Consider the following 15,503-nt stretch of genomic DNA (forward strand, 5'->3'; position numbering starts at 1 on the left):
CATAAAGAAAATATTCAATCTAATCCAACTCATAAAACTCATTTAATTTCCAAATCCATTTTATTATTTTCTCATGTTAATTTTATTCTCCTATAATTTATTCCATTCGTACATACTTTAAAATGTGCATTAAATCACCCTTACGCTATCATTCATAATACAATTTTTCAAAAATATATATACTTAATCATAAAAAAAAAACACAATTCTTTCATAATTTTTCATACATTTCCAGTCATAATCAACACCACCACACATATTAAATATATACCATTTACAACAACTAAGCACTTTATCATTAAAATCTTTCATTAACCAATCCAAAAACACATCTTTTTATAAGAAAAATCCTCCCCTGCTTTATATTGTATTTGGCTAAAACTAAAGATCAGAAAAAAGTTAAGATTTTCTTTAAATTCTCACTTGACCCATTGTTTATAAATGATCATTTACACACTCCAAAGATTAAATCATTATTTTTAACATCATCAACCCTTAATTTATAATTACACAACACTAATACAAACTATACAAATTAATCCTAAGCAAATACATAATTTAATCATTGCAACAATATATATTATCTCTAGGTTAAAAGTTTGTAAGACACAAAATGAAAGAAAAACTCAATTTCTTCACTTCTTTCTTCCTCCCGCTTCATGTTTCCAGACTTTCCTTGCAAGCTCCAATCCTTGAAAAATCACTTGCTCAAGAGTTTTTTTTTTTAATTAAGTGCTTAGTGTGTTTAATTCTTAAACCCTTTTAGATTTTCCCTTAATTTCTAGGCTTTTTTGGTCTAATACTTTCTAAGTTTTTCTTAAGAATTCCTTCCTTTTTTTTCTTTTTTTTTCTAATGGTCGGCCAAACACACACACAAAATAAATTAAATAATTCCTATTTTTTCCTTCCTTCATATCATTTTATATTTACAGGTAAAAATACTCAGCTTCCAACGTCTGTTTATACCAAATTAAAGTTAGGTTATTTCAATTTTTTTAAAATTACATGTCAGCACTTTCCTTTCCTCTTACATCATTTCTATTTAGTTTTTATTCATTTTTTTAGATTTTTTATTTTTCAATCACTTTTTATATTTTTATTTTAAAATTGCCACATAAGTATTTTACTTCAAATTTTCAAAATCCATTATCATCCCCTAACTCATCCCCTAACTGTAACTATTCAATTTACTTGCTTAACATAATTTCTACTTCATTATCCTTGTATATTTTACTAGGGGGTTTATACTTAGGGTCAAAAGATTATATAGCTTTAACAAAATACTTTTGCAAATGTTTTTAGTTTTTCTATGTTAGTAACCTAAACCTACTTTGTTAAATACACATCTTTAGCTTGAAAACATAGTTTCTATAATTTTAGAGTTTTATATGGATTTAGCTAAGGTAAGGTTATGTTCTGGTTGTTTACCTTTTTTAAAAAAAAAAAATTTCCACTCTCAAGTTTATTCATCTTATCATTTAAGAATTTTTTTCCACTCTCAAGTTTATTCATCTTATCACTATCATCAATCATAATACAAGTTTTCTTTTTCAAAGTTTCTTTTTTTATAAGTAAACATGTATAGGTTTTTTTTTCAATGTGCTATATTTTGAATCTAATTTCTTAAATTCATCATATAAGGATTCAAGTGCATCATGCAATTCATCATACATAGGGCCACATTCATCATCCAAAGATTGTATCTCATTTTCACTTTTAATTGCAATAAAGCATCTATTCGGTACATGTTTTTCTCCATCGCTTGAGCTTACGTTTGAATCATCACTCTAAGTAACCTTCATTGTTTTTTTTCTAATGACAACTTTTCTTATTTTGAAAAAATAAACAATCTACTTTGATGTGTCTTGTTTTGATATGTTTGTAGCATCTTAAGACTTTCTTGCTTGATTCTTCGTTGTCTACATCTTTTTTGAAGTTCGAGAATCTTTAATTCCCTTGCTTTTTACTTAGAAAATTTTGGAATTGTTTTGTAATTAAGACAATATCCTCTTCAATGTCTTCATGATCTTTATCATCACCATTATCTTCAATATGATAAACGATTTTGAATACTAAATTCTTTTTTGGCTTTTTTTCTTGTTCTTGTTTCTCCATGGTAATTTCATGAGACATCAAAAAACCAATGAGTTCCTCTAATAAAAATTTTGTGAGATCCTTGGCTTTTCAAATTGCCATTACTTTTGCTTCCTAGGTCTTTGGTAGGGACCTAAAACTTTTGCACACAATTTCCACATTAGTATAAGTCTTAGCATGTGCATCCAAACTATTAGTTATGGTAATCATTCTAGTAAACATGCTAGTTATGCATTCACTAAAAATAAATTTAAACAATTCATACTGATGATCTAATATGTTGATTTTAGATTCTTTAACTTGGTTAGTTCTTTCATGAGTTACTTGTAAAACATACAATACATTTCTAGCATTTTTGCATGATGTAATTATATTAAATCCACTTTCACTTAATGCATAATATAGAGTGTTCATAGTTTTAATATTCATATAAATCAATTTTTTATCATTATTCATATATATTCACTTCTACCTTTAGGAATCTCAATACCATTTTCAACTGTAATAGGTATATGAGGTCCATTCTTTGGATAGCCATAAACAATAATCAATATATTAAAGATAAATAATTATTTTAGCTTTCTAATATGTATAATCATTACCATAAAAAAAAAAGATAATCTAGATATGGATAATCCTTTATTTTAGATATCATAATTGGTAGTTGTCATTATATTCAAAGTCTAAGCAAACTTCATGTATGAGAACTAAGCTTTGATATCAAATATTGTTCAAAGACTAAGACAACTTTATCACCTAAGAGAGGGTGAATTGGGTGTACATTAATGTTAACAAATAAAACAAATTACTTCAAGTTAACACAATAACCAACAATATAATTAAAGTATTTAAAGAAAAGAGATAATGAAAGAAAATATACAAACTCATTTTTAACGTGGTTCGGCAAACCTACATCCATACCTCCAATATCAAATTGTACTTGAGTATTATATTTCTTTATTTGTTCAAGTTTAAAAGTATAATAACCACTTAATAAAACCACACCAAGCTTTTTAAACCACTTGAAAATATTCCCTCTTTAAGATTTTTTCCATTTAAAGATATGTTTTCCTTAAGATTTCTTCTTTGGTGAAATCACCTCACCAATACAAAAAAAAAATTTACATAACTTTACAAAGTGATTTTATTCTCACAACTAACTCTCTCACTAGAGTGAACAATACAATTGAAAGCTTTAATATCTTTATATCTCACAAGATAACATTTAATGAAGTATTAAATTCTTCAAAGGCATAGACATTAATACAACGTTAAAGTCATAGTCATTTTAGACAATTAACATCACAACACGAAGTTAACGCTATATAGTAGAATCACTAGATTATTTACCTATATTATACCGCAGGTCGAATTAAATGTTTTTTAAAAGTTCAAAAAAAAATATCCAAGAATTGCTAATATGTCTTGAAGAAGGAAAACATGTAGAGATTAATCCAATATGACATGGTCAACTTGACAAGTCTAAAAGCAACTTGAACAACAACAAAAAAATATAGTTTGACTTGAAAAAATTTCAAAACGATAAAATATTAAGATAACAACATATTGGATCGATCTAGTTCAATCTAGGTTAACATGTAAAATTCATTACTTAAGTTATAAGATTATGATGAACTCATAAAAAGCAAATAAAAAATATATTGAAGCTCAATTCTCAATCAACATAATGTTAAATAATAAAATTAAAAAAAAAACAAAAAAAAAACTTTGTAAACCAATCAAACATGGATTAGAAGACCAAAATAACCCAATATAAAATAAATAAAAATAAATTATAAAGCTCAATTCTCAATTATTCAAACATTAAAAGATAAAATAAAAAAGGATAAAATTAATTCTTCTTAATAGATATTATATTCTAGAACACTATTGTTATAAAGTTTTTTTCCCCAACAATAGCACAGTGGGGAAATTTTTTTTCTCAAAGTAATATCATTAAAAAAATAATTCTTAAATTAGTATGCAACTAGAGACATGCAGATAACACAAGTATGTCTCACACATGATTTTATTTGTCTAGCGCATGTGATATATGCATTAACATATCAAAACTTCTTTTTTTTTGTTAGGTGCATGTTCTATATGCACTAAACACAAGAGGTTTTTGTATCTAATTTTGTTAGGTGCATGTTCTATATACACTAAACACAAGAGGTTTTTGTATCTAATGCTTGTTGCTCGAGCGCCAATACATAATTTTTGTGTTTGGTACGTGTGGCTCACACACCAACAAGTGAGGATGCCACCACTTTTAGACTATGCATATGTGTCATCTCTAACTCCAAATTTAGATTTCCTTGGTGTTGATTGAATATCCATCCCATTAATATATTTCTAATGTTACTAGGATATTTTTACCACCGTTATATTGTGTCTTCTCTATCTCATTATTTTTTTTTTCATTTTCTTTTCTCCTTTTTAATTTGGTTATCAATCTATTTTTTTTTCTTCCTTCTCTATCTACTTTATTTAATCCTTAGTTCTTACATTTAGTTAATTTCAATTGTACTATTATGAAAATCTCCCTAAAAAATAATAGAATAATATTCTTAAAAAACATAATTATTTTTTTTTGCCTAGATTCAATAAAAATAAGTTTTTTTCCCGCAAAATAATAATAAATTAAAGTTAATCAAATATAAAAATTGTACAAACAAATACACTTTCCGTAGAAAAGAAAAGGAATTGATCAAACCATAAATATAATTTATGATGTCATAGTCCAAACAATGTTTTATAAAAATTTTAAAAAATATTTTTTATGAATTTAAATTATTATGATATATTAATATAAAAAATAATTTAAAAAATATAAATATACTATTTTAATTTATTTCCAAAACATTATTACAATACTTGACATATGAAAGAGTGCTCGTCGAAGAAAAAATGTGGGTACAGTACAGTACAGGTTATGCAATGAATAATAATAAAGCAAGGTACAAACAAACAATGCAACTACCATTAACGGAAACAAACTCCTCCACTTCCACGCTTTCTTCTTACTCTTTCTTTCAAACTTAAACTTCATTCTCGTACACTTTTTCCAGTTCTAAATTCTTAGAAACCTCAAAAAAATAAAAATAAAATCTCCCTGTTCTCTGTCTGTGCCAGCCATGATCTTCCTTTTTTTCTTTCTTTTATAACCAAAACAAACATTCTACTAATAATTATCTCAAACTCAGAGAATGCCTTCTTCTCCTAAATTCTTTCACTCCCGCATTTCACAACCCTTTAATCCTAGCAGATCAACGCCTCTGATTCTCACTTTCCTTTTAATCGGAATCTCCGGCTTCATCTTCGGCTTCACTTCCTTTCTTACCTCCTCCCACAACTACCGTTGCTCCAATAACTCCCCGCCGCGATCGGTCCGTGTCGTCTGGGAAACCAGCAACAATAGAAATGATAATGGCGGTGGGAACGCTGTCGTTTTGGATGGTGAGGACAGGAAAGAGAGGCATAAGGTTATGGGGTTTGTTGGGATTCAAACTGGGTTCGAGTCATCGGGTCGGAGGCGGTCTTTGAGGAACACTTGGATGCCGTCCGATCGACAGGGACTTCAACGGTATCGAACAATTCTCTTTCTTTCTTAAAAAAGAAAAGGTTTGACATTTTAGCTAGTTATCGCTTGAATCTTGTTAGGTTCATTTGCTTGTAGATTTAGAAATGAGATCTTCAGTTCTTGGTTTTCTTGTTTCATGAATTAGGATTATTTTTTTTACTTTTTTTAATTCATTGATAGAAAACAAAGTTTTTTCTTTTTTTAATTCATTGATAGAAAACAAAGAACTCTAAAAGAAAGAAACAATGCTGATATGCTGCTCATCTTCTATAAATTTTAGCATCCAACAACAAGAGATCTCAAGATCTAAATTTCAAGCTAAACAATTGAGGATTTGATGCTTTTTCATTAAGGAATGTGCATTTGGGGATATAATTTGTCCATTTTTTAGGAGAATAAAATCAAAAAGAGGTGTGAATGTGATCTTGAACAGCAATCTGTACATCATAGTCTTGTTGGATGGTTTATATTATATAATATACTGTTGCTATTGCTGAGCTCTTGATGTACTTCCTGTCAAAAACTGTGCAATATGGTTTCTTTTTTAACAGATTCTGGTTGTCCATGGTTTTGAAAATTGCTGAAAACTACTAACTTGTAGAAGGCCTTTTCTTCCCATCGTATTGCGTATTGCGGTAATTTATAGATTAATTGGCTTGCAGGTTGGAAGAATCTACTGGTTTGGCTTTCAGGTTTATTATTGGTAGAACTAATGATAAATCAAAGATGGCACAGCTCAGAAAGGAGATTGCAGAATATGATGATTTCTTGCTAGTAGATATAGAGGAACAGTATAGTAAGCTCCCATATAAAACGTTAGTGCTGATGATGAACTGCATAGTTTTCTTTTGTTTTTTCCCCCATCAAGTTTATTATTGGATGGCTGTACTCATCTGGGTTTTTTGCAGGTTAGCATTCTTTAAAGCTGCCTATGCACTTTTTGACTCCGAGTTTTATGTCAAAGCTGATGATGATATTTATCTGAGGCCAGGTGGGTAAAATGTGAAATTTTTGGTGTTTGATATTATTCAGTAGCATTATTTGGGGAATCAACTTTGGTAGTACAGTTCCATGTAAATCACATTTTTGTATTTTAATATATTTTCAGATCGTCTTTCGACTCTTTTGGCAAAAGAGCGTACTCATTCTCAAACTTACCTTGGATGCATGAAAAAGGGACCAGTTTTCACTGATCCAAAGCTCAAATGGTAAGTTCATTTTCCATTTTTGTTTTGCAATGGATATTCATAAACAATACAATTTGTACATCAATCACACTACCTTTTTTTTATTAGGTGGTTTGAATCTTGTTCTTACTAGATTTAGCATTTTATACTTAAAAGTTGACCTAAAGTTATGTTACTGAAGTAATACCATAGCAGAAAATGTTTACTAATCCAAGGCAATGCTGCTGTTCATGGTGCTGTTGTTGTGAAAAGTTTGTTCTTGTATTTTTGACTTAGTTAACTAGAATCTCACATCATGATTTGATGTTCTGTAGCGTTAGGATTTAATGTTTATAGGGTTTTGGAGACTAAGTGAAATCCCCAATCATCCAGCTTTATTTAATTCCCTATTTTGTAAATTTAGTACCATAATCATACACAAATTTTAATCCACTTCAAAGTCATCCTTTTTAAATGAACTATTTGGAAGCATTATAGGGGTGTCATGCATAATGCCTACTTCTATTGGAGATGTTGGTTTATCCAAAAAGTATTGGATAAGGACTTTTGGGCTTGATAATCTCGAAAAGTAGTATCCCAAATTGCGGTTAGCCATGACCTTTTCAGTAATCTTATAATCTCTGTTTCTGCAGGTATGAACCATTATCCTATTTGCTTGGTAAGGAGTACTTTTACCATGCATATGGTCCGATATATGCTCTCTCTGTAGATGTTGTTGCAAGTTTAGTTGTACTCAGAAACAACAGGTGAGTTGCTTGTTACCTTCGTCAGGACATGCCCTTAAGTGTTTGGCCAGCATTTAATAGCTTGTCTAAATATGATGTACAATAATGATTATTCAAGTTAAAATTTAAGGGCATGGAGCTGATAGTGCAACTCTCCTATGCCTTTCAAGAGCTGCTGGCTTTTTCACCATTTAGGAAAAATGCTCTTGCTTTTTCTTAAAAAAGAAAAAAGAAAAATAGTGTTTCCTCTCTTTGTTTGGATGATGCATACAACATTTGAATTATCTTGTGTTATTTTGGCACAACAGAGGCTGGAGGTGGCATAGGGGGTCCCTTGCAACCCCTGCCAGAAAATATTTCTATGTATAATGTTATAGTATATGTAAAGTATGCCATCCTTTACCACTTGCATTTCATTTCCTTCCCAACATAAAGCACTTGCACATTCCAAAGGAAAAAAAAATCAAACCAAGAAATCAAACAAACGAATGATCTGTGATGATATTATGCATTTTCAAGTGGCTTAGGCTTTTGCTAAAGTGATGTTGTTTAATTGTGGTTGCCTGCCTCATTATATTATAGGTGGAAGGCTTCATTTGACCTAGGTTGATAACCAATATGTTGGGGCATGCAAGCAAATCCTTCCATGGGAATCGTTGAAATATAGCACAAAATATACTTTCTGAACTTGTTTGTTTTGACGAGCTATACCTTCTTAACTGTAGTCCTTGTCAATTCTAGTTTCTTTAAGTTGTATAAACATCACCAATTTTATGTGTGTGTGTGTAAACAATGAAAATGTATTCTCTCTACAAACCAAAATTCCTTTGTTTTCACATTTTCTTGACACAAGATGACTCTCCATTTCCCATCTTTTAATTATATGTTGATAAAAAAAAATCAAATAATTTGGTCTATTGGAATTGAAAATTTTTTTTCTGAAGAAGAAATATTAATTATGATTTATCGCAATTTAAGAATTTTAATCATTGACCATAATTTTTTTAATTTTATTATATCATGGGTTTAATTTTAATGTAGACCTCTTTAGTCACTAGAACACTTTACATAATCTGGATAGAAACTGGTTTAGTTCCATGAAAACACATCGACTGTAACTGTAATATAAAAGTCTTGTGAAATGTACATTTTCTTATGCATAAAGTTTTGTCACAATTTATTTTTCAAATTAGTTTTATTTCACAATTTTAATATTTTAAAATTTTCAGTTGCTTATTAATTTATTATAAATTTGCTTTGGCTCTGCTCCGGTTTTGGTCAAGAACCTGTCGACCTTGAATGTTTGCATCCAAAAGCAAGTTGACATTTTATTTAATATTTTGCGTAGTAGAGAATATAAGTATGCACTGCACTTAAGATAGCAGTACAATTCTCTGAGGTTGACTCTTGCCAAATTGCAACAAAGCAACAGAATGGGGCTCGTGTTGTTTGGTAAACTATCATTTTTCAACTGATCAAGTTAAAGCCATCCATTTAGCACCAAATACTCTCAACTTGTGTTTAACTATTTAATTTGAGTTTGTGATGGAGGGGAGCTTGAGGCGATAGTGTTAATCTCAAAGTTGGGCTTGTGCACCATAACCCCAAAACATGAAGTGTCAGGCATATAGAGAGAATACTTTGCTTGTTTCTCCTCTCCCTCACTGAAGCACACATGCAGTCCACACTATTACGTGCTCAAATTTAAATTTGTGAGCTTTCTTCACTGCATAAAAATGTTCTTTGCTTTTAATCTCTGTAATTGTCATACATGTTTTTTGACAAAATCTTCATAGCAGTCAAGTGGTTTCATGTCAAAGAACCATCGGGTTGATTTTTTATTATTTATTAAGTAGCTGATAAGATGTTTTTCACTTCAAATAAACTGCATGATCAATCAAACTGACACAATGAAACCCAATGCCCAAGTCAACCAAGAAAAAGTTTTGTTGGATTTTATACTAACAAGCCTTTTTTGGTTGATTTTACCATGCCCATTACCTATTGAAGCATGATTGGGACTTGCCTTGGTTCTGATTTGAAATAGCAAGAACATACCATGAGTGGTCCCCCTGCTTGCTTGTTGTACAGATAAGATCATGAAATACCACATTATATTTGGAAATTTTCAGTAGACAATCATAATATGTATGCTGAGGAACTTCTAGACTCTTAGAATCTCAATTTAGGTTGGAGACGATCACTTCATTCCATGTAACACTTCCTGTTTTCTTGAATTATCAGCTTTCGGATGTTCAGCAATGAGGATGTTACAATTGGTGCATGGATGCTGGCAATGAATGTCAATCACGAGGATAACAGAGCGTTATGCTCACCAGAGTGTACACCATCATCAATTGCAGTATGGGACATTCCCAAGTGTTCAGGTTGGTATCTTTATCAGCCATATAGAAAATAGAATCAAAATGAACAATATCAGTTCAACTTCTGCTGTTAGTTTACAGACATGAGCATATACACGGGTGATTTTGATTCATTTCTGATGCAAGAAAAAGTTGCCTTGCTTCAGACGTTTGTGCAGAACTTTTAAATCATTTTTTGGAACTGCATCATTTGATTTCTCACAAGACTTCGCGTTGAATATTTTTCATCAAATTGTGAACAAATATGGTGATCTGATGACACAATTATTAATTATTATACAGGTCTCTGTAATCCAGAAGCCAGATTGTTAGAACTCCATCAACAGGAGAGCTGCTCAAAGAGTCCAACTATGGAACCAGATGATTAGCTTCTCGGTTATCCTTTTCTTCCGAAGGCATTAGACTGGAGAGGGATTTATGAATTTTGCCTACACAATGAAGGTTATTTTTTTATTCTTTCTTGTAATTTGCAATTTTTTTCCAGTGATGTAGATCAAGAGAACAAAGTTTTATACATCTTCAGGAAATGAGAGTTACTGAGAATGATTAACCCTGTAAACTTCCATTGTTGGATATACAATCCCATAAATTTGTTTTGCCATCAGTGAATGACCATGTCATAAACACAGTAAAGCGTGAGTACTAGGTTGTGTGTGCACTCATCTGCACGCCAGATTCTTACATTCATGCATTATGATGCAGACCAAATAGCTTTTGTAGCATTCAAATTAGTTTTTTGGCCCTGCATTTAGAGGTCAATAGTTGGCTCATTTTCTTGAAAAGAGACCTCCTAGAAATAAATAGCCTTGAATGCTATTCTGGAAAACGACCTCAGAATTGTTTCTTAAATTCTTCCCCATCCACCTATTTTACATCTGCACTCCATTTAGGATAGGACAGCCCAACTGCTGAGAGGCTGGCACCTGAAGTGGGCATTTGGCCAGCTGTTGACCCATGAGAACCACTTGAGTGTGTGCAGGGTGTGCATTGCAAAATATTTTTTAAAATGATTTTTTAATTAAAAATATATTAAAATAATATATTTTTTAATTTTTTATATCAACACATCAAAATCATTAAAAATAATCTGAAAAATTATTGATTTTGATAATTTTTACTATAAAAAACAATTTAAAAACAAACATTCCTAATGGTTTGTCTTAACATTTATCTAGTCGGAAGACATAACAAATTTTCAAGCATTTCTTTCTTTCTTTGTTTTTCTTTCTTAATTTTGTTCCAAGAGAAGTTTAACTTTCATGTATTTTAAGTTTATTATAAATAAAATTAAAAGAGATGGGAAATTTATTGTTCCCTAAGTCACAATACAGGATGGGAACACTTAATTCCCCATCCATCCTTTTATACGCATGAAAAAAATAAAAAAAACATTTTGCCTTGAGGGCATGATTGTCTTTTTAATAAGAACATTTTAACATTTTAAATTGACAGAGGGCAAGACGGGTATTTATCTTTAAAATTCCACTGCAAATTACTATAAATATTCTTAAGATTAATGCATTGTTTGATATCATATAGAAATAGATTTATATTTTTACTTATAAAGTACACAATCAAGTTACCAATCTAGTCTTATTAAAAAAAGGAGGGGTATTTGTGTCTTATTTTTTATATAAACATGGTAAAAATATATTTTTGCTAAGTATACATTAGCGGGTCAACAACTTTGTTGTTTTTTTTTTTTTTTTTTTTAATTTTATATTAAGTTTATTCCGACACAGATTTATATTTTTACTTATAAAGTACACAATCAAGTTACCAATCTAGTCTTATTAAAAAAAGGAGGGGTATTTGTGTCTTATTTTTTATATAAACATGGTAAAAATATATTTTTGCTAAGTATACATTAGCGGGTCAACAACTTTGTTGTTTTTTTTTTTTTTCTTTTAACTATATATGTAGTTGATTCCGACAACCAAAAATATTATTCTACAGCATCATTAGATTTGTCTTGGTTTTTTTTTTTATGTTGAGGTGACACGTGTAAAAAATAGAAATTTGGTTTGGCTTGAGTGGACTTTTTTTTTCCTACTTTCTTTCGATTCTTGCACTATGCCATGTAATTTTTCAATTAAGCCCCTTAACTTTTCTTTATTTTTAATTTTATCCCTAATTTTTTAATTGATATTTATTTTATTTCAAATAACTTATGAAAATCAAAATTTGCTTTAATTTCTTTATTTTTTTTACTTCTCTTTGTTTAATATATATTATGTAAAAAAAGGTTTTGATTGGAATTGTATTAGTTAGTTACTATTGATAAATAGTTGTATCAATATCAAATATATTAAAATAAAATTGATTTTTTAAAATGGTTTTTTTTTCCATTGGAGTATATATATACAAAAATGCTATATTTACACTATTTCAAAAATTATATTACTAATTTAGCTTTTGGAAATAGCTTCTCGCCTGACCACATGAATTATTTCCCTTTGCTGTCTTTAGAGTGTTGTGTTTCAATCTCCTCTCCTATGCGCCAGCCCTTAACCTCATGATCCATTTCCATGTGCTCAAGTCTATTCACTCAATACTTTACAGAGAAGTGTTTGCCATGTGATACTGCGAGATGCCCCGTTGCTTTCTGCAATTCTTTTTTCTTTTTCTGTTTTTGTCTGCCTAATTCAGAGTCTAACTAAACGATGGATATTCATGAACATCATTAGAAAACGAAAACAACGTTCACTGAAAATTCTTGGTGGTGGACATATGAGATGTCAATTATACAAAAGCACCCATTTTTGTTAGCTTCTTCCCGCCCTGGAGCACAGCTACAAGCACCATGTGAGTGCTTATTTGCTTCCCATATCTCATCCATTTTGTTAGGTTTCATCAAATGCGTGCCCATGTGTTAGGAGCCCATAATTGCTTCCCATTTACTTTTGCATCCATGAATGATGTTTGCCTTGATAAGCCAAGAATGGATGTGGTTTAGTTATAGAATTATGCTGCCTGGTCCCATCTATTTGGTATTGTAGTGCAAACTGCTTTTTAAAAAGTATTTTTGGATTAAAAACACAATCTCAAATGAGAGTTTAATCTTCTATACGGCATAATCCTCTATCTCTCTCACTGAGAAGCTCTTGGATTTGTTACTAGATTAATGTCAATATGGATTTGTTATACAATGTGATAAAGATTTTGTACTTTTTGCACAGAAATATCAGAGAGGTTTACCATTGAAGGCCAGCTCCATTTTATATTATTTTTGAATCACTTGGCTAGACAAATCTTGCCTCAACTTTTCTTATTGCTGCGTTTGCTTCACATGGCTGGCTCATTTATCATTTTCATCAATATGTTGCTCAATAATTTATAATAAAATAGGCATCATTGACAGGAAAATCCATATGCTGCTATTCAAGTAATTGTTTCCACCGAACCCAGAATTAAGAAGTGATCATGGCATTGTCAAGGAGAAAAAACAATACCTACTGAGTTGCCTTCAAGCTATGTGAATCTTTAAGTCCCATCCTTCTTTTCTGATGGGATATGAGTTACATGTAAATTTGATAGAAAGTGAGAGTACTCTCTCATGACAAATCTCTTTCTGATGTGAAGTGGGGAGGATCAGCTGCTCCCACTTGAGTGATTTTAAAGTTATTATCCAAAGTGAACATCACCTTCCAACGTAAGAATTCTCAGATTAAGTCACAAGCCTTAGAATCAATACTGATTTAGGTATCGGAAGAGTGTAGTTGAAGTGAAGCCTTAACAGACAGAGCAATTAAGGTAATGATAACACAGTGATATGGAAATGATTCATCGAGCAGCAAGGGGAGGGAAGAGGAGTGCCACTGAAGGGAATTTGTGATAGTAGAGGCTTATGAATGATGGGGCATTTGATTGGGCCATAAAACTACAATCGTGCCCGTGTTCTCCTGAGAATCAAGCGTATCTTTAATGATGATGATTCACAAAAAAATATTTTCAATTAAAATTAATTTATAAAAATATATGTTTAGTTAAAATAAAATTGAATAAAAAAATTTAATATATTTAATTAAAATTATTTTCCATAACTTTCTAAGTAGTTAAAAAAAAATTGAATAAAAAAAAATTAATATATTAAATTAAAATTATTTTCCATAACTTTCTAAGCATGTAATAATATCAAGTAAAATATTATTAGAAATAAAATTAAAATTGTAAATAAATTCTATAAATATTATCTTATTATAAAATCTTCTTCTAATATAAATATATAATATCATTAAATAATATTAATACTAGTTTTTTAAATAAAACACAATATCTAAAAAAATTTATTTATAAAAATTTGTTAATTTTTTTTATTTTATTTCATCAGAACCAATCTAATACATTAGATTGGAGTTGGAACCCATCTCTATACGGTAAAGGCCCAATCAACTATTCACATGAATAATAATAGATCAGCTGAATTAATTTATGAAAATCAACTATTCACATGAATAATAGATCAGCTGAATTAATTTATGAACAGTAAAGCAGAAGCATAAAAATCCCACTAAAACAAAACTTAGTTTTTAAGTTAACCAAATATTAATATTTGATACTAACTGTGACCCTCAGTTATAATTTCAATACCACACAGACACTTGGATTGACTTAGATCTCGTCAGTGCAATATTAAATGCTGTCTAAATAGTTTTGAACTAGCTTTACGCCCCGCCAATGGCACTAGAAAAGCTCAAGGATGCAAGTCTTGCAGTAAACTGTGCAAGGCAAACATTATAACACCTACCTTGTTTCCTTTACAGTTGACATTGATAGAATTTCTAGTTTTACCAGCCAAAATTAACTCTATTTGGGTAACATCATGTACCTTGAATAGTTTGATTTCATCTGCTATCTCATAAGATATGAATAAATCGGGGTGCTGGTTATATATTCTTCATTTTGAACAATTCATGGAGGATTCAAATCAAGGAAAAGAATGACAAGATATTTGGTTCGATGTCTCTGCTTAAAGTAACCAGAGGAATTTCCTCACTGAATTCTTGTCATGTTAATCATCCTCGAATGATCAAATAGGAAATGACAAAGAAATTACTAGCTGCACTTCACACTAAATACAAAATACAATAATTCTGCAAGCATACACCCACGAGAAAGAGGACAAGAAATATAATTGTGTTTTCTTTCCTGGCCAAGTGGGCATCATGTGCCTCATCATTCCCCTATTCCCTTTATTATTATTTTTATTTATTAATATCAGTATTTGAACTAATTTGTATATACTTCAACTAATTTTATACATTTGAACTAATTTTGTATATACTTCAACTAATTTTATTAGTTTAAAGTTAATAACTATATAAATCTACTAATAATTCTTAAATTTATGATATTTAAAGATGAGCAAAACTAAAATCTAAGTAGATGAGTTACAATGCTCGAAATTAATTCATTGTACGAGGGGAGGGAGAGGGAAAAGAAGAGGATGACAGAATATTGAATGTTTCCTTGGATTCTGATTTCTTGCATCTCACTGCACTTATCAGTGATTTTTCTGCACTAAGGCCAA

At 30.3% G+C, this 15,503-nt stretch overlaps 1 protein-coding gene across 1 annotated transcript; it reads left to right on the forward strand.

The window, feature by feature from the left end:
- Nucleotides 1–5,145: 5,145 nt before the first annotated feature.
- LOC105129267 (probable beta-1,3-galactosyltransferase 14) lies at nt 5,146–10,588 on the forward strand. Its single transcript, XM_011031254.1, has 7 exons — nt 5,146–5,680; nt 6,340–6,492; nt 6,586–6,668; nt 6,786–6,885; nt 7,497–7,610; nt 9,834–9,976; nt 10,256–10,588. Exons 1-7 carry the CDS (start codon nt 5,304–5,306, stop codon nt 10,339–10,341), a joined length of 1,056 nt encoding a protein of 351 aa, XP_011029556.1. The 5' UTR covers nt 5,146–5,303; the 3' UTR covers nt 10,342–10,588.
- Nucleotides 10,589–15,503: the final 4,915 nt, after the last annotated feature.

Source organism: Populus euphratica, unplaced genomic scaffold (genome assembly GCF_000495115.2).
Source record: "Populus euphratica unplaced genomic scaffold, PopEup_1.0 scaffold86.1, whole genome shotgun sequence".
In the NCBI taxonomy this organism is placed as follows: Eukaryota; Viridiplantae; Streptophyta; class Magnoliopsida; order Malpighiales; family Salicaceae; genus Populus; species Populus euphratica.